Genomic DNA, 24965 nt, shown 5'->3' with positions numbered 1-24965 from the left:
GAAAAAAAAAAGAAGAGCACCACTGCTACCATTTTTCTGGGAGGGTATGGGAATTATTTGGTTATGTATATTGTCTGCTCACATATTTCTTACCTGACAGGATCCTAAATTACTAGCAGCTTTAGTGGAAAGTCGAAAAAGACAAGCCCCTTATGCTGGAGCTTTTCTTCTTAAAGATGAGCCTGGTAATGATCCTACTGTAACGGCAGATACAGACAAAAATATATATGAGCTCAAAGGAAAAGATTTGTTTAACCGCCTCCATGAAGTTGGTACACTAGCTCAGGTATGTCAGTTATTTCAAGTCTGTTGTAGTATTCCTTAAGATTTTTGGCTAAGCTGAATGCAATCACAAAAGATGCCTATCAATGATTAATGCTATTTTATGCTAATGTATTTACCAGATTACAAGCATCCAAGGAGACCAGGTAGTACTTATTGGTCATAGACGACTTAAAATCGCAGAAATGGTGAGTGAAAGTACTGTGGTATCCCAAGTGTTTGTATTATTCAAAGCACTCATTTCTTGTGTCTCAGTATATGCATGATATTCTGTTACCTTCCCCATTATAATTTTGTTCGTCTGCTTGAGATATATTTAACCTTTCACTGAGGCCTAGTTTCATGGGGTTGAGGTATGTTACTTCTGTGCAGGTCAGCGAGGATCCTCTTACTGTGAAAGTTGATCATCTAAAGGCATGCCTTTCCTTTTTATTTTTAGTTTCTGAAAAAATTTCCCCCCCTCATTTGAATGATTAATTTTAATCTAGAACTTGATGCATTCTATGACTTCTAAGTTCATTTTGCTTTGCTTCTTTCTTATTCAGTCATTGTTCATGTTGCAGGATAAGCCATATAATAAAGATGATGATGTTATAAAGGCAACATCATTTGAGGTTATATCAACATTGAGGGATGTTTTGAAGACAAGCTCTCTTTGGAGAGATCATGTCCAAACCTACACTCAGGTGTGGCCCTTCTCCCAAAATTTTAGATTTAATGTTCTTCTTCATGCTTATATTAGCTATCCCGCCTGTATGCCTATCTATCTTTCAATGGCACACATGGCTAGGGGTTGGGTGGGTAATGATTAAGAATGTTTCTTGAATATCTGGTCTTGTTCAAAGCTTTTCTTTTCTACATTCTCATCTCAATATCTCAATCTAGTGAAGGTTTTTGTCCTTCTAGATTTAGGGAGTTCTCAAACTTATTTTTGTGAATTTTCAAACATTTGCTTTCAAATTTCGCAAACTTATTGTAGCCATGCAGCTTTGTAGTTCGTTTGATCCATTCTATTATTTTAATTGGCTACTTGGGCTACAATCTATCTGTATTAGTTGTGGTTGTGCTCTCCTCGGGCCCAAATTACTGCTATTCTGTCTCTGTAGTGATTGTGCTTCCAGTTGAGAAACACACAATGAAGGAACAAATGATGCTTAAGAACTAGTAATGAGATGTTAAGTTTTAAACAAGTGTTGTTAATTGTAAATTAAAAGAATGGGTTATAGATTAAAACCCTGATCAAATTGTTGTAATGTGTTTAATGACCATGGTCATATCCAATTCTAAGCCATGGACCAATTGTTGGATAATGACTTAATATGTATTTCCTCATTCTATAACATTAACAAGTTAATTTTTAGATCAAATCCTTTTATGAGTATGTGTTATCTTTGATGACAGTCTCTTCTTATTATGATGGAATATGCTTACGTAATCCGGTTTATGTATTCAATTCTGTCATGCCTGTCTGTAAGCAATTTATTATTTTTAATCCTCAAAGGTTCTTTATAAAAAGTGATTGTTTGTCTTGATTATAAAAGTTAAGGTTTCCATGATAAATTCTATTACTTCTCTAAATTCACACTAAGAGATGTATGTAGTCTGTTCATAATGGACTAAAATTTAATTGTGATTTGATTCTTTGAATCCTGTAGTGATTTTTTTTTTTTTTGTCTTTCTGCTCCATTATATCTGCAGCATATTGGCGATTTCAATTATTCAAGGTTAGCAGATTTTGGAGCCGCAATATCTGGTGCAAACAAAGTACAATGCCAGGAAGTGGTTGAAGAGCTAGATGTAAGAAGAGTGCCATTTATTAATTTTCGTTGCTCTTGAGCTGGCCTCCTTATGCCGTTTCTTTTAAGAATAAGGTTCTGGCTATTTTGCTTATTAGGAAATATGATATTAATAGTCTGGCTCTTTTTAATTTTCACTATAATGAAACTTACATTTTACTTTTTCAAAGTGCATTGAAAATTTCTGTAGAAAATATTTGAGAGAAAAGAACAATCTGCTTCTTATTCACTCGGCCAAGAGGTATAAATACATGAATATAAGATACCTACTCTTTATAGAAGTTTACTCTATTTACAAGATATTTAAACTATTTAAAATACAAACTAACTATCTCTTTTTTAGGAATGCAGTTGATTTATCTCCTTCTCCTTTTATCTCTTTATCCTTCCTAGAATTTAGGCTTCCTTATCTTCATCAAATCGATAGGTTCTTTATCCTTGAATCTCAGCTTTCTTATCTCTGACAGTTTCTATATTTCCACATTCCTTCTCAAGCTAGGCTGAATATGTTATTGAGACCAAGCTTGTAGCTTAACTTACCAAATAGGCTTCTTGGTAGGGCCTTAGTTAGAATATCAGCTACTTGATTTTTTGTAGGAGTATAGAATAGTTTGAACACTCCTTCTTCTATCTTCTCTTTGATAAAGTGCCTATCGATCTCTACATGTTTTGTCTGATCATGATGGACCGGGTTTTTAGCAATGCTGATGGTTGATTGATTATCACATAATACTTGAATTGGCTCTGTCATATTTACTTGTAATTCTTGGAGTAGTCTTCTTAGCCATATTTCTTCACAAAAACCTTGAGCCATGGCTTTGAACTCAGCCTCTACACTGCTTCTAGAAACAACTGATTGTTTCTTGCTGCACCAAGTGACTAGATTTCCCTATACAAACGAACAATACCCAGAGGTTGATCTTCCATCTAGGATTGATCCAGCCCAATTAGCGTTACTATATATTCTGATCCCTCAGTTTGTTGTTTTTCTAAACATTAATCACTAGCCTGGAGTTAATTTTAAGTACCCGAGGATGCGATAGACAGCTTCTAGGTGCTCTTCTTTGGGATCATTCATGAATTGACTTACAATATTTACAGACAAACCTATATCTGGCCTGGAATGAGATAGGTATATAAGTTTTCCAACCAACCTTTGATATCTCCCTTTGTCAACTGGTGTGCTCTCTTTGCCAACATCTAACTTTGTTGTAGATTCCATAGGAGTATCTGTTGGTTTGCAACCAAGCATCCCTGTTTCATTTAGGAGATCAAGAACATACTTTCTTTGGGAGATTGAAATCTCTTCTTTTGACCTTGCAACTTCCATACCTAAAAAGTATCGTAGACTTCCTAGATCCTTAATTTCAAATTCCCTTGCAAGGACTTCCTTAAGGCTTTTTATTTCAGTAGTGGCATTTCTTGTAATAATGATATCATCCACATAGACAATAAGAATGTAAATTTTACCTTCCTTGGAGTGCTTGATAAATAAAGTGTGATCTGCTTGACATTGATTATATCCATATTTCTTGACTGCCCTTGTAAATCTCTCAAACCAGGCTGTCGGGGACTGTTTAAGTCTATAAAGTGATCTCCTTAGCTTGCATACTTTGTTTCTTGTAAGCTTCGTTTCAAAACCATGTGGAATTTCCATGTAGACTTCCTCTTCTAGATCACCATTTAGAAACGCATTTTTTACATCTAACTGATGTAGAGGCCAATCCAAGTTTGCTGCTAGAGACAGTAAAACCCTAATGGTATTTAGTTTTGCCATAGGGACAAATGTTTCTTGATAGTCAATACCATAGGATTGGGTGAACCCCTTTGCCACTAGTCGAGCCTTGTACTTGTCAATCCTTCCATCCTCCTTGTATTTTACTGTAAAAACCCATTTGCAGCCCACAGGGTTCTTTCCGGGGGGTAAATCAATAATATCCTATGTCTTATTCTTCTCCAATGCCTTGATTTCCTCAAGAACAGCATTCCTCCACTTAGGGTGTTGAAAAGCCTCTTGAACAGTGTGTGGAACCTGTATTTTTTCCATATTTGAAACAAATGCACTGAATTTGGGTGAGAGACTCTTGTATGAAATATAATTTTGTATAGGATGTTGTGTACATGATCTTACTCCCTTTCTCAAAGCAATAGGCCAATGTAAATCCTTATCATCTGGGGAAGTAGTGTCCGAATTCTCACCAGTTGCAGGATCTGAATTCTGGTCAGCCTTTTGATCAAGTCTAAGGCATGTTTGGTCCTTACTTTCCTTCCGGTTAGGTTGTCTCCGAGAATAAACTTGTAATTCCTTGGTAGGAGAGGAATTGGGGGCTGTATGGACTGGTTCTTGAGGCTGCTGGTTACTGGTAGATTGCTGATTTTCAGTAGGTGAGGATAGAATATCCCAAAACTGATATTCCAAGAAGTTATTTTGAGTGTTCGCCCCCTGAATATCAAGTTTGGGATAGTAGGACTAATTTTCAGCAAAGGTTACATCCATAGAAGTGAAGAATTTCTGAAGTTCGGGAGAGTAGCATTTGTAACCTTTTTGATAAGGAGAGTAGCCGAGAAAAATGCATTTTATAGCCCTAGGATCAAGCTTGCTTCGAAGGTGGTTGTGAACATGGACAAATGCACAGCAACCAAAGATTTTTAGTGGGAGTTGGGAAAGGGTCCGAGTGTGAGGAAAGGTAGTTAGGAGAAGTTGACTAGGGGTTTTATGCTTGAGGATGCGTGAGGGCATTCTATTAATAAGGTAGGTGGCTATAAGAATAGCTTCACTCCAAAAATGTTTAGGAACATTGGTAGAGAACAATAGGGATCTTGTCACTTCTAGAAGGTGCCGGTTCTTCGTTCAGCAACCCCATTTTGTTGTGGGGTATCAACACATGAGCTTTGATGTATAATGCCTTGTTGGGAGAGATAATGACCAATAATAGAGTTAAAATATTCCTTGCCATTATTAGTCCTTAGGATCTAAATTTTGGTATTAAATTGTCTTTGCACTATTGAATGAAACATTTGGAATATGGAATCAGCTTTAGATTTATCTTTCATAAGAAATACTCAAGTAAGACGGGTATGATCATCAACAAATGAGATGAACCACCGAGCCCTAGTAATGTTTTTAACACATCACTATGAACCAAGGAAAAAAGGATAAGATGGAGTATATGGTTGTCTAGGATAAGTATTTCGAATATGTTTAGAGAATTGACAAACTTCACATTGCAACATATGTGGATCTTGATTCTTAAATAATGAGGGAAATAACATTCGAAGATACACAAAATTTGGATGTCCAAGTCTATAGTGCCATAACATAATTGCACTATTATTGCTGGAATGAAAATTAGATAAATAATTAGAGGCTCTAGAGGAGTAATACTTGCTGATTGGAGCAAGTTTATTGCTAGAAGTAGTTTCTTGAAGGATGTATAGTCCCGAACATGCCTTAGCACTGCCAATCGTCCTCCCTGAAATCTGATCCTGAAATACACACTGATTTTGTGAGAATTTAACCACACAATTATGATCAGCTGATAGTTTACTGACTGATAATAGGTTGCAATCTAAATTTGGCACCAAAAGTACTGAGTTTAAGGTTAGATCTGTAGAAATAGCCACTGAACCCACTCCAGCAACCTGTTATAGTGATCCATCAGCGATTTTTACCACCCAATCTTGTTGGCATGGTTGAAATCCAGTCAGGAGATTGTTATTTCCAGTCATATGATTTGAAACCCCTGAATCAACAACCCAAACAGCAGAAAAATTACCTTTAGTAGTCAAGGCATGAAGAGAGTTACCTTTATGAGCTATAGAACTGGATGCTAAAGTAGGAGACTGAGTGATCTGGGCTTTGTCAAACATATTTTTAAGCCATTCCATTTGTTCTTTGCTGAAAACATTGGGTGATGAAGTTGCAGTTGTCTCGTCGGTTGAGGCTAGAGATCCTTTACTTTTCCTTTCATGTGCTGGCTTCCAATCAGGTGGCTTTCTATGGATTTCCCAGCAGGTTTCTTTGGTGTGTCCTGTTTTGTGACAGTGATCACACCAAGGATGCCCCCCTTTTTTGTTTAGATGAGGTTTGATGACTCCCCCGAGTGATTAAGGCTGATTGCTCCAAGGCTGGATTTGTAGGTTTCAACATGACCTTCATCCGGCTCTCCTCTCTTCGTACTTCCGCAAACGCCTCTCTAAGACTAGGCAAGGGCTTTGTACTAAGAATTATTCCTCTCACTCCATCTAGATTTTTATTCAAACCTATAAGAAACTTGTATAGCCTTTTCTCTTCCACAATCTTCTTGTATCTTGCTGAATCATCTGTACACTTCCATTGGATAGTATCACACTTATCCAATTGAAGCCAAAACTTGTTTAAGGAGTTAAAGTACTGTGTAACATGAGAATCTCCTTGTTTTAGATCATCAATCATGCTTTCTATCTCAAATAATTCTGAAGTATTCTTAATATGAGAGTATGCTTCCTTAGCAGCCTCCCAAATTTCTTGTGCAGAGTTATAAAGGGGGAAATTCTCACCTATTTCAGTTGTCATAGAGTTGATGAGCCAAGACATCACCATATTGTTTTCAGACTTCCAAGTCTTGAACCCTGGTTCTGTTTCTCCTGGTTTGATTGTGCTTCTAGTCAAGTAGTCATCCCTACCCTTGCCGCATATGAACATCAACACTGATTGTGACCATTGGAGATAGTTCTGTCCATTAAGTTTGTGTCATGTAATGGCGAACATGTTGCTGTTGTCCATGGTTACAGCATTGCTGTTCGGTAGGAGTACAATCTCGGATGATTGGCTGCTGCTTCTGCTGGCCATTTTGAGTACCAGCGGTCTTGCGATTCCAGGTAGAGAGTGGTTGGGGAACAGCTGATCGGCTGCTACTTCTCTAGGGTTTGATAATCAGGAGGAAAATAAACCTGCTCTGATACCATGTAGAAAATATTTGAGAGAAAAGAATAATCTGCTTCTTATTCACTCGGCCAAGAGGTATAAATACATGAATATAAGATACCTACTCTCTATAGAAGTCTACTCTATTTACAAGATATTTAAACTATTTAAAATACAAACTAACTATCTCTTTTTTAGGAATGCAGTTGATTTATCTCCTTCTCCTTTTATCTCTTTATCCTTCCTAGAATTTAGGCTTCCTTATCTTCATCAAATCGATAGGTTCTTTATCCTTGAATCTCGGCTTTCTTATCTTTGACAGCTTCTATATTTCCACAATTTCCACCACCTGTTATATATGATATTAATAGGAAACTTACTTTTGGTACATTTGAAGAAATAATCCTCAAGTATTTGTAGTTGGATTTGGATTATCTGATGGGGTGAATTTATTGGATTGTACATTATTTTGCTTTTGTGAACGGAAGTTTCTCTTTATGTTCTTTTTTGTTTTTTGGGGTACCGAAGGGGGTTCCAGGTTTTGCCTGACTAGTCCCCTTATGGATCCATGCACCCCAACCTGTGCACAACATGGACTGGGAAAGTCTCCACCCAAAGGGTGGTGGTCATGGCCCCAAGAATTAGCATACGTGCTGGCACTTACATGATTCAAACATGGATCAACTCCCGTTCTTTCCAATTCCATGCCAGCCAAGCCAACATTTGGGGTTTCTCTTTATGTTCTTTATATGCTTCATTTACACCATATTTCCTTCCATTTCTTTTTCTTAGTAATAAAATATATACATACATATGAATACCAGCATCTGTATGTATTGTATAGAGAAGTTTGTTGCCATTATGGTACTCAGCAGTGTGGTTTTGTTTTTCTCACATTCATGATCTGGGGACTAGCTTATGGAAGTTTTTTGTTTGTATTCTTTTTAGTGAAAAAAAAAAAAAAGTATAAGTGGATGCCACCCACTTACAACATGAGATACCTGTGGCTGTGGAGAGGTTCTCTGCAAGTCACTTTCAGTGCCACTCAGTTATGTCCTGTTCCTTTGAATTAATAATTTTGCTGCAAAAGCAAATGGTATATCTAGCAGTCATTAGGTTTCAACAAATCAGCAACATGGTTAGGCACTAGTAAAGGATAGGTGGTGTACTTCTAAATTATTACACGAGTACAATGGTACATCTCTTTTTTTGTTTTCATTCACCTGCATGCGAAGATATTCAACAAATATTTCTGAACAGGAACTTGTTTCCAATCTGTGGTAAGATGTTTGAAGAATGTTTTCCCAATCCTATTGTTCACTTATTATGTACTTGTAATATTTTCTGTATCAGGTCTATAAAAGATTAAAACTTACTCTGGAATTAGTGAAGAAGGAAATGGAGATCAGTAAGATTCAGGTACATCCAGTAGTGTTTTCATGCTGATGCACTTCATGGTTCTTTAGTGCTCATTGGTCAGTAATCTTTTTGGATATTGTTAGGAATCAATTGCAAAAGCAATTGAAGAGAAAATAAGTGGAGAACAACGCCGTTATTTATTGAACGAACAGATGAAAGCTATCAAGAAGGTAACTGAAAGCCTTAGAATCATAATCTTTTGGTTACAGTTTCTGTTTATTTGTTTATATATGTGAACTGTGTTCCTGTACTTCCAATAAGAAAAATACTGAACACTGTGACTTCGAGTTGTTGAGATGCTTGAAAGTTTGTTTAGTGGAAAAAAATGATGTACCTTGATGCAGGAATTGGGATTGGAGACCGATGACAAAACAGCACTGTCTGGTTAGTTATTTCTCCAATTCATTTATGTTAGAACTTGCCACTGTTGGACATTTCTCGTCTCTTCGCATTTTCTCTTGGTACTTATACTAGAGGTGTCTGACAGCTCCTGTACTCAGTATTTGATTTTCCTAGCAATATCTTGTAGGCATTTGAATTGAAGGCTGTGTTGTTATTCAAATCCAATGACTGTTAAATACTCCTATCCTTTAATATTTGTACTGGTGACTGCTTTTTGTAGAACATGTAAAATGGATTTTGTATCTAGCCATATTAGTGCCTCAGTGTTTATACAAGTCAATCTTGTGGCATTGTAACTTGGAGTACTTTGAGCATAGTTTTTAGGTGGACACTTATTACATCAGAAAATGACCTAGAAATGGTTGTGTTACACTTTCTATGGGATTGTCAACACTTTTTTAGCCTGGATCCCATGGATTCAAAGGAGTTCGTTGAGTAAATTATAAATAAAAAATAAGATTCCTCTCTCTCAGTTTAAACTTTTAGGTGTGATGAGAGTAAAAATAATAATATAAAAGATAAAGTTAGCTCTCTATCTAATAGTTTAAACTTTTAGATAAGATGGTGGTTAACAATTCAATAAGGTGAACTAATGGTTGAGTAGAATATAGTAAAGGAGTAGGTATAGGTGTTCAAATCTCACCTCAACTCGATCATAGAGTAGTTGCACATGCTTGGCCAAATGTGAGGATAGACATTAACATAAATGATAAAAGAGGGAAGCAGCAGTGCCTATGAAGGGATTGATAAATTCCTTCTTCATGTCTTCACTTATAATTGATATACAGGTTATTTTAAAAGGGCTTTGGGAGGGAGGGAAAGGGATGTTTTCCTGGCATATGATAGGTTTTTTGGACCAAAATATTAGGTGGTGTTCTTTTCATGTTTTAGTTTTGAGTTTTGAATTCATTTTTAGTTTTGTGTTTTGAGTGTATGTTTTGAGATTTTTGAAAACACGTTTTTCTTGTCATTCTGAAAAACTGTTTCTTAAAATAGAAAACTAAAAAATGTGTTTACCTTGGAATTTTGAAAAAACTTATTTTATAAAATTTTGTTCAATGAATTTAATTATTAAATAATAAAATCAACTTTTTGTAATGAAATTCTACTATTAAAATAAAACAATAATTTTGATTAATAAATTACTTTCATACATCTTAACAATAATTTATATTAAATTATACACTTAATTATAATATATATTTTAATTATATGTTATCTTATATTTTTAATTTATATTAATTTATATGTTATCCTATATTTTTAATTATAATATATATTACATTTTTCTACTTTTTTTCTCTTTTTTTTTTTTTTCCTTTTCTTCTTTTTTCTTTTCTTTTTTTTTTTTCTCTTTTCTTCTTCTCCGGCGCCCTGCATCTTCTCTGGTGCCGGCTACCACCGTCGGTCGGAGATTCACACGATCAAAGCCTACCATTAGAAACTCCAAGCCAAGGGGGTTAACATACACAAAAATATGCCAGATTTAACGGTTGGATTTTTGTAGATCTAATTTTTAATTTTCAGCCACAAGTGAATAACGCATTGCCAGTTGCCATCGGCCACCGTGGCCTATGATTTTCGGTGATCAGAGGCAACGACCCAACACCAAAAGGCCCATCGACCAACAAACCCAAAAACCAGCAAGATCCAATAGCCAAATCTTCTTAGATCTAAGCTTAAATGTTCGACCAAACTCAACACCCGCCTATATATGCATTGCCAGTCGCCACCGGTCACTCTGGCCAGTGGTTTCCGACGATCAGAGGTAACCACCTGACACTCAAAGGGCTCATCGACCAGCATACCCAAAAACTAGTAAGAAAAGGAAGAGAAGAGAGGAGAGAAGAAACAAGAGGGGAGACAAAACCACTAAGAGAACGACGGGGGGCAGTCGATAGCGGTGATGGTAGTGGCGGTCAACAGCTGAAGGAAGAGAAGAGAGGATAAATGAGAGAAGAGAGGAGAGAGACGAGATATGCTGGGTGTGAGAAATTTTTTTTTTTTTTGGGGGGGGGGGGGGGTGTTTTGCGCGTTGTGGGTGTTTTCAGCATGTTTTGGCTGAAAACATCCAAAACAACAATTGTTTTGAGTTTCCTTCACAATTTTTTTTCTTATTTTTTAAAATGCGTTTTTGAAAATAGCAAAATAAACGTGTTTTCAGTGTTTTGAAAAACTGAAAATTCAAAACGAGTTGAAAATAGCAAAAAGAACGTAGCCTTAGGGTTTTGTTCCATATGTTGGGGAAGAGGTTTTAGCTAACCTCACATTGTAACACCCCGTTTTTCCGAGCATTAAATAACTTGGGAATTTCGAGAATATTTATTTTTTTTCAATATAAATTATTTTCCGACAATCCCGTTTTACCTTCTCAGCATACCAAAATAAAAATTAATAAGCTAAGACAGGTAATCGTCACATATGCGGAAGTTTAAAATCGAAACCTGATATGGTACATAACTGAATTCACTTAATCATAACATAAGAATCTGTATCATCATATTATCAAATACTTAAATACATGGAGACTTAACATCAAGAGATAACAACTAAGTACCTCAAATGATACCTCAAAAATACATTAAACCATAACAATTATACTTGATCATCAATATAATAATATATCCTGAATCCTCATGAGGAAGCAAATACCGGGACAACTCGCCAAACTCATCGGCCATGTCATCACGTGCCGTTTCGTCTCAATAATCTTATTGCCATATCTTCAAGTTATAACTAGAACGTTTGAATGTTCTAGAGACATAACCCGATTAGAAGATGAATCTTCTAGTGAGAGTTTAGAAACATGATACATGAATACATGATGCAATAACATAAACAATCATATGCCCTAATGTAACTTTCCTGGCCCACCAGCCCAGCACAGAACCCTAGGCAGAATCCCGACCTGTTTTCAGGATAATCCTAACGTTGTTCCATCATTTGCCCTTGGGAATTACGGTTATACTATCGGGGCGACATCCCAATCCCATGCACGAGTATCAATATGTCAATAATATCGTGCCATACAAAAATCACGACTTTCCATGCAATATGACAAAATGATCATAACTTCAATAAATATCATGCATAATGAAACAATCATGTCATATATAGGTTCTCGGGATAAAACCACTCACCTTAGCACGAAGTTCAAAATACCTCGAAAAACGTGAATCACCTCAGTTTGCGTGCCAACCTAAAAAGTAACGCAATCATCAAGATCCTTGTCCAAATCACTTCCTAGCCAATCATTTCCAAGGAAAAATCAATAATCTAATTTTTTCACATTTTTTCTTATTTTTCTTCTATTTTTCATAGTCATAACTTCTTCCAAAATTCAAAATAAATACTTAATCAAGTAATTTCTTGAATTTGTCTTCATGAAAATTCCTAAAATAATATTTCTAACCTCCATAAATTTTCTGGTAATTTTTTGAAACATTTTCCTATCTTTTTCTAATTAACTTTCCTTTCAAAAATTTAAAATAATTATTTTCTCATGCAATTTTCCAACTAAAAATTCATAAAAACAAACTATTCCTTTTTTCTGTATTTCTGGACATTTTTCCAAAATTTTATCCATCTTATTTCTATTTTTACTCTATTTTCCTTTATTTTCAGCATTTAAAAATAATAAAAAATACCTCCGGTCATCTTCTCCGGCGCCGGCACTCTGAAAAATTAAACTGACTATACCAGAAGATGGCCTACCTTGAGTCGAATTTGAGCTTGAAACAACACCCGGAAGACCTTCCAAGCAAAAATCAGTTCGGCTCCGGCAAGATTCAATTTTTCCGGCAACGCTCCGATCACCCCTCATATGAACTCCAAAATTCCTCAAAATTTTCAGAAACAATCCTCACTTCATGGGCAACAAAAGCCCTATGGTTTGGTGCCTCAATTTGTTCATTAACGAGGTCGATTTGAATCTCAAATCTTGCAAAACTCTTGGCCACCATATCCTCTATTTATAGCCAAATTCGAATCCCAAAACGACAGATCTCGAGCAACCCAACGCTTCTGATGTCTTCTCTTGCCCTTAATGAGCCCAAAACCCATTGAAAGTTGCCTCAAAAATCAATTTACAATGGATAAAAATCTAGTTTCTTTCGGTCGAAAGTTGGCCGTTTTCGACCAAGCCAAGGCCGATTGATGGCCTAGATTCGACCCAAGAGCATCCTAGACTACTTTCCTCGGGTATTTGGCCACCGAATTCGGTGATGGGAGGTGGTGGAGGAAGCTTTGTCAGCCATGGCAAAATTGCTCTTTGTGCAATTTTGCAAAATTGCACTTTGACCCCAACTTCTTCTCATTTTGAACTTTTGGTCCTTTTTTTGAAGCCCCTGAGCTTCCCAATAGTGCTATTGCGACCTACAAGTTCTATACTTTTCATTGCATCCCCGAAGATTCCGAAAAAATGTCATTTCGACCTCCCTCCGGTAAAATTAAGAAATTGGACTTAGGCCCGAATCTTCATTTTGGTCGTGAACCCTTTCGTTTTTTCCTGAAACTACTGAAGGGTTGTTCTACATAACGAATATGAGCCCTCTCAAGGTTCCGTTGAGTTCCCAGAAGTCTCATACGATAATTCGATTTTGCAGCCTAAATCGCAGTTGCATTTTAGCTGTATCGAAAATCGTTCCTGATTCGACTTCCCTCGATGCTAAAAATCATTTCTCGAGATGCTCTTTAATGCCACATCATTTTTCTTTGGCATCTCGGTTTCAGGGTACTTTCTGCAATTGATTCGGTCAATTTTTCGGGCTATTTAGATACCAATCTTCCCCGAAATTTCATTTTCTTAATAAAATGCTTATTCTCCAATAATCCCAATTTATTGGGTATTACACACATAGTTGGAATAAAGGCTTAGTATGTTTTTGTATATTGGGGAAGAGATTTAAGAAACTATTCTTGCTTTTCTTTATGCCAGGTCTTTGCTTTTCTTTATGAAACTTGTAAATGAGCTTGAGCATTTGCTGGACTTGGTTGGATTTGAGCCAGGTGCAAAGGTAGCCTGAGGCTGGCAAGCTGAACTTGGAAACCTTAACTTTGAATTGACTTGTTCAAAACCCCTGGTTTGATGTTTGCATTTTAGTAATGATCTAATTGTATGTGATGGTGGACATGATTCTTGTTTTGTACCTTGGTGCAGCAAAATTTAGGGAGCGAATTGAGCCAAAAAGGGAGAGATGTCCACCTCATGTAATGCAAGTGATAGAGGAAGAACTGACAAAACTTCAATTGCTAGAGGCCAGTTCAAGCGAATTTAATGTAACACGTAATTATCTTGATTGGCTGACTGCGTTACCTTGGGGTGATTACAGGTTTGCACTCATCTGTTAAGATATAATGATCCTTATCATGCGTAGTGGCTAAGCTTGATGAGATTACTGCACATTCTGCTTGCTTCATTAATTGGCGTACCTGTTTTTATGCCTGAGGATTTTAATTTTGTTTTTGTCTTTATTTTTAGTTTTTTTCATTGCAGAACAATTCTTGCCACTTAGGGGAACACCTTAGCATAGCCTGCAGCACACCCCCCCAACCCCCCAAAACAAAAACAAAAAAAAGTGGTCCCAATAGAGAGTTGAGTTGAAGTCCTTTCAAATTGCATATGAGAAAAATACTATGCACGGCATTTCCTATATTTTAGCTTTTAAGATATTGTGTTATTTCTGTCACTTCACAGAATTGCCTGAGCAGCAGTGTGATTTTGGCTAAAAAATCTGTGAAGATTTTGGGACTAGTAATGCGTTTGAAATAAGGCTTCAGTTTTGGAGGCACTCGTGTTTCTTGTTATTGGTGTTATGGCACATTCCAGCACATTCCAACCGCTTCTTTTCAAAAGCGAACACAAAAAGACTTAATCCATTGATACTAATATGTAACAATGGATCTTTGTTTTATTACTTTCCATTTTTATTTTCTGAAATTCATTTCACTTATTGTTTCCATTATCCTCATTTGACTTGAGTGTTCAAGAAGTTAACATTTCTCAAATCCAAATTAAATTTTTACCGGTCTTAAATTGTGATAGAAAATTTTGATTAAAATTGTGGGAAACAGGCCCAAGGTTTCTGAATCTCAAATTAAACTAAAGCCTGTTCCATTTCTTTAGGTCATCCTACAACATCTTCAATTTTAGGTAAACTATAGCTATGACTTCTTGAAGCTAGATAGCCATTCCACCACTCCTGTGCTCTGCTGGGAAAAACCTCAACTTTCAATTGCACATTCACAAAGATAAATATTTGTGCTTCCTCTACTCACCCTTTAGTATCCAATGAAATGGGAAATATGATCCACACTGATTGAGGCAAGGGCTGTCTGATGAAATAATATACCTTTTTTGGTATTCTCGATTTGCTTGCCCTTGTCTTGAGGATACTTGTGGCAGGCATGTATGATTAAGACTTATTGTTAAAAGAGTTATAAAATTGAAAGGTACAAGCCAGAGGAGAGTTCCTCAGGATTGTTGATTTGGGTGGATGAGATTTTGACTTGGGCTTGTTCAGCTGGTGGAGTGGCAGATGTTTTAGCTACCTGAAGCATGAACATATAATGGGTTAAGGTCCAGGGCCAAGCTAGAAGGGAGGTTAGATTCATGGTGATTGAGATTTTGGGGTGAGAAGGTTTTGTGGCATTTTGGTTCTGTGCAATTATTAAGTGCAATGACTAAGTAATGGACCTCCCTTCATTTCTCTCATGTTTTCGCTGATTGAATAATTCACTTGTGGTTGAGTTTGGTAATAAATGAATGCACTAGGGAGCCTTCCTAACCCTCGCAAAGCTGGAAACTTTGTGCATTGGGTGCACCCTTATTTACATTGAAGATTCTCAGATGAGTTCTTGTGCCATTGATCATGTCATTCACCACCCTGATTCTGTCACATTTGTTTCTACTATTATTTATGACAATTCTTGTAGACACTGTTTGTGTTTTAGATGCTTGGTCCATAGTAATTTGAATAAAACTTCATTATCCTAAATCCAATCTTGCAGTCATAAGCTCAAATTTCCATTTCTTGGGTTGTTTTCACCTAAACTTTTGGTGGCTGACGGTGACAGTACATTTCAAAGTGGACTTCTAAAACCCTCAAACATGTTTTTTGACATTTCCAAATTGAGTGCAGTGATGAGAATTTTGATGTCATTCGGGCACAAAAAATTCTTGATGAAGACCATTATGGGTTGGCAGATGTGAAGGAAAGGATATTGGAATTCATAGCAGTGGGAAAACTTCGAGGAATCTCACAAGGTTTAATAACACTCCATTTGATTCTTCTTCTTCTTTTATCATTCCTGATTTTCCAATTCATTTCAGGATTATACATCTCATGTATCATATTATAAATTTTTTAGTGTTGATGCAAGTCTAGTATAGTTCCAGTTACAATTCACATATGAAATTGTTTATAAATTGGAAGTACCATTGTTCTATGGAAAAATTGGGATTTTTCTTTATTATTTATTTTATTATTATTATATATATTTTTTTTTGGGGGGGGGGCACACTTTGGAAAGGGCTTTCTGATCATATGAAACAAGTTCATTTTTGCAGTTGAGCCTTATGAGTGAGCTGTTGTTTAATTTCTTTTTTGTGTTTATTGTTTTTCTCCATTCTTTCTGGCAAAGAACATCATTATTTTGCTCTCAACTCTTCCCTCTTGGGAATTTCCTCAAGAAACCTCGAAAGTGCTCCATTTTTAGATGAGGAAAATTGAACTTGGTAATATGCTGTTTCTAAAAAGAATAATCTGCAATCAAAAGGAAATAATTCTTTGAAAGAATTCGATTTTAAGATTGACAATAACAAGCTAGCTAACATTCAATTAATCTCTCAGCCTCCTTTGTCATACTTAATTTGTTATCATTATCATCTTATTGCTCCCCATTGTTCTTCTTTTTCACTTTGGTAGATATGCAACTTCACACTTCGAGGAACTCCATTTTGCTTTGTTTCGATGGCCAAAACACTTATGTTTCCTTAGAGAATGACACGAGCCGTTACTGGAAAATTGAAATTCCAATATTTGCAACTTTAACATTCTGAAACACATCAAAGCTCATCAAAACATTGCGAAACACTGCAAAATAATGATTTGTTTCCACAAGATGAGGATAGGTATAAATATCCTCTTTGGGAGTATATCATTGAAATTATATCTTAATTCTTGTTTCTTTTCCTGACTCTGTAGTCCTTCGACCCTTTCATAAGAAGAATATGGAATATTTGAGTTGACCTGAATGGACGTGCACATACAATTATTGTTGTGTTTATCGCTATTATTATTATTATTTATTTATTTATTTTTTTTTTGGGGGGGGGGGGGGGGGGGGTTGTTAACATATCTCCTCTGTGTTCTCCCTTTAGCTTTTTGTAGTTTTGTTTTCTTTACTCCCTCTCTCCCCACCCCCCCTGCATGGAGCAGAGAGGGGTTGGGTTGGGTGAAGGCCAGAGTGATCCTTGTTGCAGCTTGCTATTGTAGTATCCACATAGTTATCTTGTAATGTAGGTCACATATGTGAAATTTAAAAGATGTTTACTTGTATTTTCTTAAACTTGAGAGAGGTTCTAAAGACCCTTATCTTGGCACTCTCTGCCAGCAATTCCTGCATGCTAACATAAATGCATCTATACACAAGACATGATCCTCCATGCTGCTCACTCCAGCCCACAACACATTCTCACACGCACTTTCAACAAAAAACTATTTACTTAGCCAAAAAAAAACTTAGCATAAATAAATAAGGGGGAAAAAAAATGCTCCCTTTTCTGCTTGCTTCCTTTTTGCAATTTAAAAGAAATCGGGTACAAGGTTACTGATTCTTTTCCCTAGTCAATCTCAGGAAAGATTATTTGTCTCTCTGGCCCTCCTGGAGTGGGCAAAACTAGCATTGGTCGTTCAATTGCACGTGCATTGAACCGTAAGTTCTACCGATTTTCTGTTGGAGGATTGTCTGATGTTGCTGAAATAAAGGTAGACCATTAACTTTAGAACTGCAATACAAATTAATAAATGACTGTACATTAGCATTGTGCAAAATCATTCTATACTGTTGACTTCCAAAACCACATGCAGGGGCATCGCCGAACCTATATTGGTGCAATGCCAGGAAAGATGGTGCAGTGCTTGAAAAATGTTGGCACAGCGAATCCTCTTGTCCTAATTGATGAGATTGATAAGGTATTTTACGGCTGGCTTGATTAACTCTACAACTGATTGACTCTTTTCTGTACTCTTCAGAATGGTTGTCTTTGTTGTACACAAATGTCTGACAAGTTGAAGCTTATGAATGTTTATGATGATGATTTGAAGTATAATCTTATTTTCATGGCAGTTGGGGAGGGGACATACAGGGGACCCAGCAAGTGCAATGTTGGAGCTCCTTGATCCAGAGCAAAATGCTAACTTTTTAGATCACTATCTTGATGTTCCAATTGACTTATCAAAGGTTAGTCATTGTATAGTGGTATCAATCCACAGATTCTGCTTATGACCAGAAGTTCCAGATTTTCTTACTGGGCAGCCTGCACGTTTACCAATTTGCTGCTTTGAATTCTGCTTGTTCAATTTTATAATGAACCTTGGTGGATTCTTATCTGAATCTGACAAGTCTCATCAATTTGATCGTCTGTTTCTTAGTTAGGATTCTGCTAAGTTGCATAAATTTAATGTATCAGTTACCAAGAAATGAGTGTTGTAGGATTACTGTTGACTGGAATTATATGAATTTATGTTTTCAAAGAAAATGATTAACCGTGATCTTTGTCTGTACAACATTTTAGTTATTCATGGAAAAGAAAACAAATAAAAGAAGGAATTTTTCTTCTTCTGGATTTGCTTCTTTTCCAGATAAGTAATAGATAGATAAGACCACACAGTACTTATGTATTGCTATATTTGTTCTGATCCATCAAAAAAACTTGTTAGAGATCGCATATAAATGTCTGACAGAAATGGTAACTTAGTTTCACCCCTATTATATTAACTGCCCACATACTCATAATGACTGTATATTTTAAATTTTAAAGAGTTTGTACTTCAATTGTGTGAAGTACACTGTTGATATACAAATTTACTTTTCTTCATATGCATGATAAGGTCTTGAATAGGGTTAGTGATTTTGAAATTTCTTCTCCATTTTCTCTTTTTCTTTTTCAACTTTACTGGTGCATCATGAGTTGTATTAAGCAATATAAATAGGGTGATCATGAAACCATGCCTTTACTTCTCTTTGCAGGTTCTTTTTGTTTGTACTGCAAATGTCGTGGAAATGATTCCTAATCCTCTCTTGGACAGAATGGAGGTTATTGCTATTGCTGGTTATATCACTGATGAGAAAATGCACATTGCTAGAGATTATTTGGAGAAATCTACTCGAGAAGCTTGTGGCATAAAGCCAGATCAGGTGCTCACTACTACCTTTTTCTATCTTCACTCTTTAAAATTGATGTTTGTATCTCTCTCTCTCTCATTTTGGAAGGTAACATAATTGAACACTTGTATAACTTTCTAACAGGGAGATCAAGATTGTGTAACTATTCATGTTTTGGAATATTTCCTGTATATTCTTGGAGTATCAATACATTATAAGAAAAATATATTCCTGATAAATTATTCAGTAATTTTTTTTTTAATTCTGCACCATGGTATATATTACTGGCTGTCAAAGAAAATCCTGACTTAGCTAAAGTTCTGTGGGATTTTTTTTTCTTCGAATTGTTAAAGTGGTTTTACTAATTTTGGGTTATTTTGTTTTCAAGCCATGTTTACATCTGCATAGGTAGTCACATACATTTGACATGACCACTTACATAGACATACGCTAGTTAGGGGTGGAGGAGGAACACTTTGGTATCTATTTACAAGAATATAGAAGCCAAGATGTTGGAAAGCCAATTAGGTTTCATGCCTAGTAGGTCAATAATGGAAGCTATATATTTGTTGAGGTGCCCAATGGAAAGATATAGAGATAAACAAAACGATTCATGTATGGTGCTTTTTAGATCTAGAAAAAGCTTATGACAAGGTTCCTAGATATGTCTTATGGAGGGTTTTAGAGAAAAAAAAAGTAGTTTGAATTGCTTATATATAGGTTATTAAAGACACGTTTGATCAAGCAGACAAATGCTTTAGAATATGTAGAGGAGATACTGAGGCTTTTCAAGTTATAATGGGATTACATCAAGCATCTACATAAGCCCTTATTTGTCCTAGTAATGAATGAATTCACTAAACATATCCAAGCAGAGGTGTTGTACTGTATGCCATTTGCAGATGACATTGTGTTGGTGGATGAGAGAAAACAAGGCATGAATATTGAGCTTGAGATATGGAGGAACACTTTAGAATTTAAAGGTTAAGCAGAGTGAAAACTGAGTATATGGAATTTAAGTTTAATAAAAATATTAGTGTGGACGATGCTATATTGAAACCAGAAGATCAAGTCATGCTAAGAAAAGATCAGCAGGTATCTTGGGTTATATCGGAAAAGATTGAGAGATTAACAAGGATTTTTCCTCTAGAATTAAGGCATGATGGTTACATGGAAAATTGCATCTAGTGTTTTATCTAATAGTAAGATTTCATTAAAGATAAAAGGAAAATTTTATAAGACAACTATAATCTAGATTTGTTGTATGTATGGCACATAGTGTTTTATCCTGATTTGAGAAAAATTGAACCATGAATATTTTCTTATCTTTGACCAAAACCGACTTGTCTCCTCTTTAATTTCAACCAACTTATTGAACTGAATTTTGACTAAAACCAAAATCATATTTAAGGGCCTTCCTTTCAAGAATTCTTAGTATGAGTACCTTCAAAAGCATTTGAATATTTTGAGGTTTCAGCTGAATTTGTTTTGTCCAATTATTGTTCAAATGAAATTGGGATTTTCATTTTTATACCTGGTGGAGGAGTTCTAAAATCTTGGTGTAGTAGACATCCGTTCTTTGTCATCATTGCTTTGCTTGTATTGTTCTTCAAAAGAATTCAGCAAGTTGCATAGCTATTCTCTGGTGTATGCATGTCCATGTGATATTGCTCATTGGGCTGTATTCACATGTGGTTAGTTCTATCCAGTGTGGATACAATGATCATTGCTACCACCAAGGTAGCCATATAGCTGGTAGTCTTGCCACTTTAACTTCATCTCATGGTCCAGACATTTTGTGTACTAATACTGTTACAATTTGCGTGATCAACGGATGATACTGCATGTGTCTTTGTTGTAAATTTCTTTCATTATTAGTAATTCTATGGATACTGCAAAAATTGCCAAGCTTGCAGTTTTTCTGGAACTTTAGTTGAACAAGTTTAACTAGTTGAGACAAATGTTTGTCTTTGCTTGAGTATACTGGCCTGCTAGAAAACAAGTTGAATTTTAGCACAATACGGTGATTTTTAATCTTTCCCAAGTTGAATTTTAGCAAATATGGTAGTATGGTTTTCAGTGACTTGCCATTGATTTTTCTGTCAATTACATCTTGATACTTCGATAATCTTAAATTCAGACATGTTTGGAGCTTCCTTGGTTCTAATATTTCCATATTTCTAATAATTTTGACCGTTGACCCTTGAGAACTAACTTGTTTCAGGTTGAGGTAACTGATGCGGCTCTCCTTGCTTTAATTGAAAATTACTGCCGGGAAGCTGGTGTCCGGAATCTTCAGAAGCAGATTGAGAAGATTTACCGCAAGGTTTTCTGCAATGTTTATTTTAATTTCTCACAAGTTTTGAGTTATCTGGAGCAGCCACATAGAGGACTGTTATCAGCATTTGTTGATGCTTCTTTGGGTTATACTTTCCCTAATTGGTTAGATATACATGAATTATGGTGTTCACAAAGGGGTTGTTTGACTTACCTCCCTATTGCTTAGGTGAAAGGGCACCTAGGCCCCAAAGCTTACAGGACCAAGGCAGGGACCTCCCCTTCCATTAGTTGAGCAATTGTTTTTGTGATATCAGCAGGAACTACTGGAGAACAACGGTCGTGTAGATTCCTGCCTATTATAATACTAAAACTTTTGGGTAGGGAGGGAGATGAAAATGACCCTGAGTAATGAGTTATTTTAGCTTTTGCGTAATGCCAATAATATTTGTCATTTCCAGATTGCCCTGCAACTTGTACGGGAAAGAGAACAAAATGAACCTCCAGTTGGAGGTCCAGATGTGGGACCTAATGAAGTAAAAGCAGACTCTGTCAGTGAATCTGGTGAAACAATGGTTGTAGCACAGGCTGAGGTCTTGACTGAACCAGTAGACAGTAGCAGTATTGAAATGGTGTCTGAGGCCTCAATTGGAACAGCGAGTGTGCAGAAGGATCTCTCAGCCAATGAAAAGCAAGGCTCGGCGGATCAACTTACTGGTCCAGAGGTATTAATGAATTTTATATTACCTTTCAGAAAGGCCAAAAAAAAAGAAAAAGAAAAGCTATAAGATGCCAGTGAAGGAAGAAATAGTCTTAACATGGATTTGGCATTTCTACTAATATAAGTTATTTGTCTTCTATTTTTGAAAATTCATCCTTTTTTCTTTTCCCTTTTACTGATTTTGATATGCTTAATTTAAATCATGAATTCCTTGTAGAATGTAGAAAGAATTTTACAGTTGGTGTTCTTGCTCTGTTTAGAAATAAGACTTGGTTATCATTTTTGGACTTTACCTTAAAAATTTAGGCTGCGTTCTCTTTGCTTTTTAATTTTCAATTTTGAGTTTTGAATTTATTTTCAGTTTTTTGTTTTGATAGTCTATTTTTAAAAAATTGAAAACGTATTCTCTTTGTCATTTTGAAAAACTATTTCTCAAAACAGAAAATTAGAAAATACGTTCTCTTTGAAATTTTGAAAATATTTTTTTAATGATATTTTATTCAATAAATTTGATTATTCAGTAAATTATAAATATTTAATGTTAATATATTATTAAAAAATATATAAATTTTAATATTAATGAATTTTGTAATATTTTTTTCCATTACAATAATAAAATATAAATAAATGTGTTTTGAGTTTAGAGTTTGTTTTGGAGTAAAACACTCAAAATAACTTTTTGTTGTTTTGAGTTTTCTTTACAATTTTTTTTTTTTGTTTTCAAAAATGCATTTTCATTATTTTAGAAAATTAAAAACTAAAAATAACTTGAAAACAGTAAAAAGAACGCAACCTTAATTTTTGAAAATACTGAAGCAGTTGGTTTCTGTCTAGAAATCCTTTGATTTAAGCATGTGATACCTATTTTGTTGACAATTTTCATCTTGAAGGCCAACAAGGAAACTGACCAAAAAAGTGAAGTGAGTAAGACAGATGAGAAAGTTTTGGTTGACACATCAAATTTGTCTGATTTTGTTGGCAAACCTGTTTTCCATGCTGAACGCATATATGATCAAACACCAGTTGGTGTTGTAATGGGTCTTGCTTGGACTGCAATGGGTGGTTCCACCCTCTACATAGAGACCACTCAGGTTGAGCAAGGTGAAGGGAAAGGGGCTTTGCATATCACTGGTCAACTTGGAGACGTGATGAAAGAAAGTGCCCAGATTGCTCACACAGTTTCCAGAGCAATATTGCATGAGAAACAGCCAGACAGTCCGTTCTTTGCTAATTCCAAGCTTCACCTGCATGTCCCTGCGGGAGCCACTCCAAAGGATGGACCCAGTGCCGGTTGCACCATGATTACATCGTTGCTGTCTCTTGCCACGAGGAAAGCTGTTAAGAAAGACCTAGCAATGACGGGGGAAGTAACGTTAACTGGGAGAATACTTCCTATTGGTGGGGTAAGTCAAGTCAACTGCAACAACTTCCTCTTCTTTTTTTTTGTCATCTTGATAAATTTCATCTTTAATGCTTAGGTGGTTAAAAGCCTGGATTTGAACTGTCCTTTACTTCTCTCTTCATGGTGAATTTCATTGCAGCCGTCTGTCTCCTACTGGCACATGATATATGTTCACAAGATTTAGTAATTTACGTGTCATTTTATTGAGTTGAGCATTGAACCCTGCCCCCGTGCCTTATTTTGCATTGAAATCAGGTTAAGGAGAAGACTATAGCAGCAAAACGCAGTGGCGTGAAGACCATCATATTTCCTTCAGCTAACAGAAGAGATTTTGATGAGCTTGCATCCAATGTGAAGGAGGGGCTTGAGGTTCACTTTGTAGATGACTACAGTCAAATATTCGATTTGGCTTTTAGTGAGGATCAGCATATCGAAAAATAAGGCACACTTTGCCATCTGTTCCTGCAATATGATCTACAATTTTCTGGATTCAGACGTCCATCTTCTTCTCCAAGTGGCTGCCTATATTTATATATATATATATATATATGCTTCAAACCAACTTGTAAGCTGTTGTTCAGCACAAATTTGTTTTTCTTCTTCTTGTTGGGGTGGGGGGGTGTTGGTTCAATTCACTTGCTCTCATTTTGTTTTTCTTTGTCCAGGCAAGTAGAGAGCATCAGAGTCACTCAAAACATGGTATTCAAATAGCGTATTAATTAGCTAAAGGTTACGTTAAGGTTGTTTGGTTCACTCACTTTGATTTGATTTGAAGGGAGGATGGTCTGGGCCTGATGGTGGTGGGAAGCACATTACAGTGACTTCTTAAGGCATAAATAATATAGTTGACAGGGAACATATACTGTTTGTGAGCTGAGCTGAGGTGGCTGGCTGGCTGGCTGGAAAAGAAATAGTTATCTTTGTTGTAGTAATGGCCGCCAAATACAATGTTATTCCTTGTGATTTGTACGAAAATTACATAACCACCCATTTGTGATTCAAAATAAAATTTGGCTCCTAATTCTTTTGTGGCCTGGGTTAGAGTCTCAATATATGTGTGTGTATTTATATACATATGTGTAGCTTTAAAGTAGACCTTGATTAATAGGACACTACAAGCTTTTAGGGTAAGTTTGAGTTTGTTGTTAGGTTGCACAAAAATAAAAAATGGAAAATAGAAACAATATAAATTGAAAATAAGGAAATGAATTTTTTTTAAAAATTAGGGAGTAGAAACGGGACGAAATGTGTAAATAAAAAAATAAAATTTTTTAAAAATAATTTTTTAATTTAAAAATAAATATAAATTTTGAGTTAGAAACAAAAAATATATTTTTAAATCGATAACGTGTTTTGTTATTTTTTTAATATTAT

At 35.8% G+C, this 24965-nt stretch overlaps 1 protein-coding gene across 2 annotated transcripts in view; it reads left to right on the top strand.

Annotated features, from left to right (window-relative positions):
• Window positions 1–24641, top strand: part of LOC127801044 (lon protease homolog 1, mitochondrial-like) — a 36470-nt gene extending 11829 nt beyond the window's left edge. The window contains exons 3-21 of one of the 2 annotated variants that reach the window (XR_008022935.1): window positions 101–286; window positions 405–470; window positions 655–696; window positions 846–968; window positions 1981–2079; window positions 8338–8403; window positions 8487–8573; window positions 8748–8787; window positions 13964–14135; window positions 15945–16069; window positions 17662–17792; window positions 17895–17999; window positions 18154–18267; window positions 19057–19224; window positions 21416–21517; window positions 21930–22193; window positions 23080–23592; window positions 23847–24156; window positions 24257–24641. Coding sequence is in view for 1 of the 2 variants with exons in the window: in XM_052335845.1 (XP_052191805.1) it covers window positions 101–286; window positions 405–470; window positions 655–696; window positions 846–968; window positions 1981–2079; window positions 8338–8403; window positions 8487–8573; window positions 8748–8787; window positions 13964–14135; window positions 15945–16069; window positions 17662–17792; window positions 17895–17999; window positions 18154–18267; window positions 19057–19224; window positions 21416–21517; window positions 21930–22193; window positions 23080–23592; window positions 23847–24032 (2589 nt within the window). In the remaining variant the exon portion in view is untranslated. Of the gene's footprint in view, window positions 1–100; window positions 287–404; window positions 471–654; window positions 697–845; window positions 969–1980; window positions 2080–8337; window positions 8404–8486; window positions 8574–8747; window positions 8788–13963; window positions 14136–15944; window positions 16070–17661; window positions 17793–17894; window positions 18000–18153; window positions 18268–19056; window positions 19225–21415; window positions 21518–21929; window positions 22194–23079; window positions 23593–23846 lie in introns of both variants that reach the window. The other variant, XM_052335845.1, reaches the window with a different exon arrangement.
• Window positions 24642–24965: the final 324 nt, after the last annotated feature.

Source organism: Diospyros lotus, chromosome 5 (genome assembly GCF_014633365.1).
Source record: "Diospyros lotus cultivar Yz01 chromosome 5, ASM1463336v1, whole genome shotgun sequence".
Classification (NCBI taxonomy): domain Eukaryota; kingdom Viridiplantae; phylum Streptophyta; class Magnoliopsida; order Ericales; family Ebenaceae; genus Diospyros; species Diospyros lotus.
The sequence above is the reverse complement of the archived record's forward strand: the minus strand, read 5'-3'. Positions and strand labels throughout refer to the sequence as shown.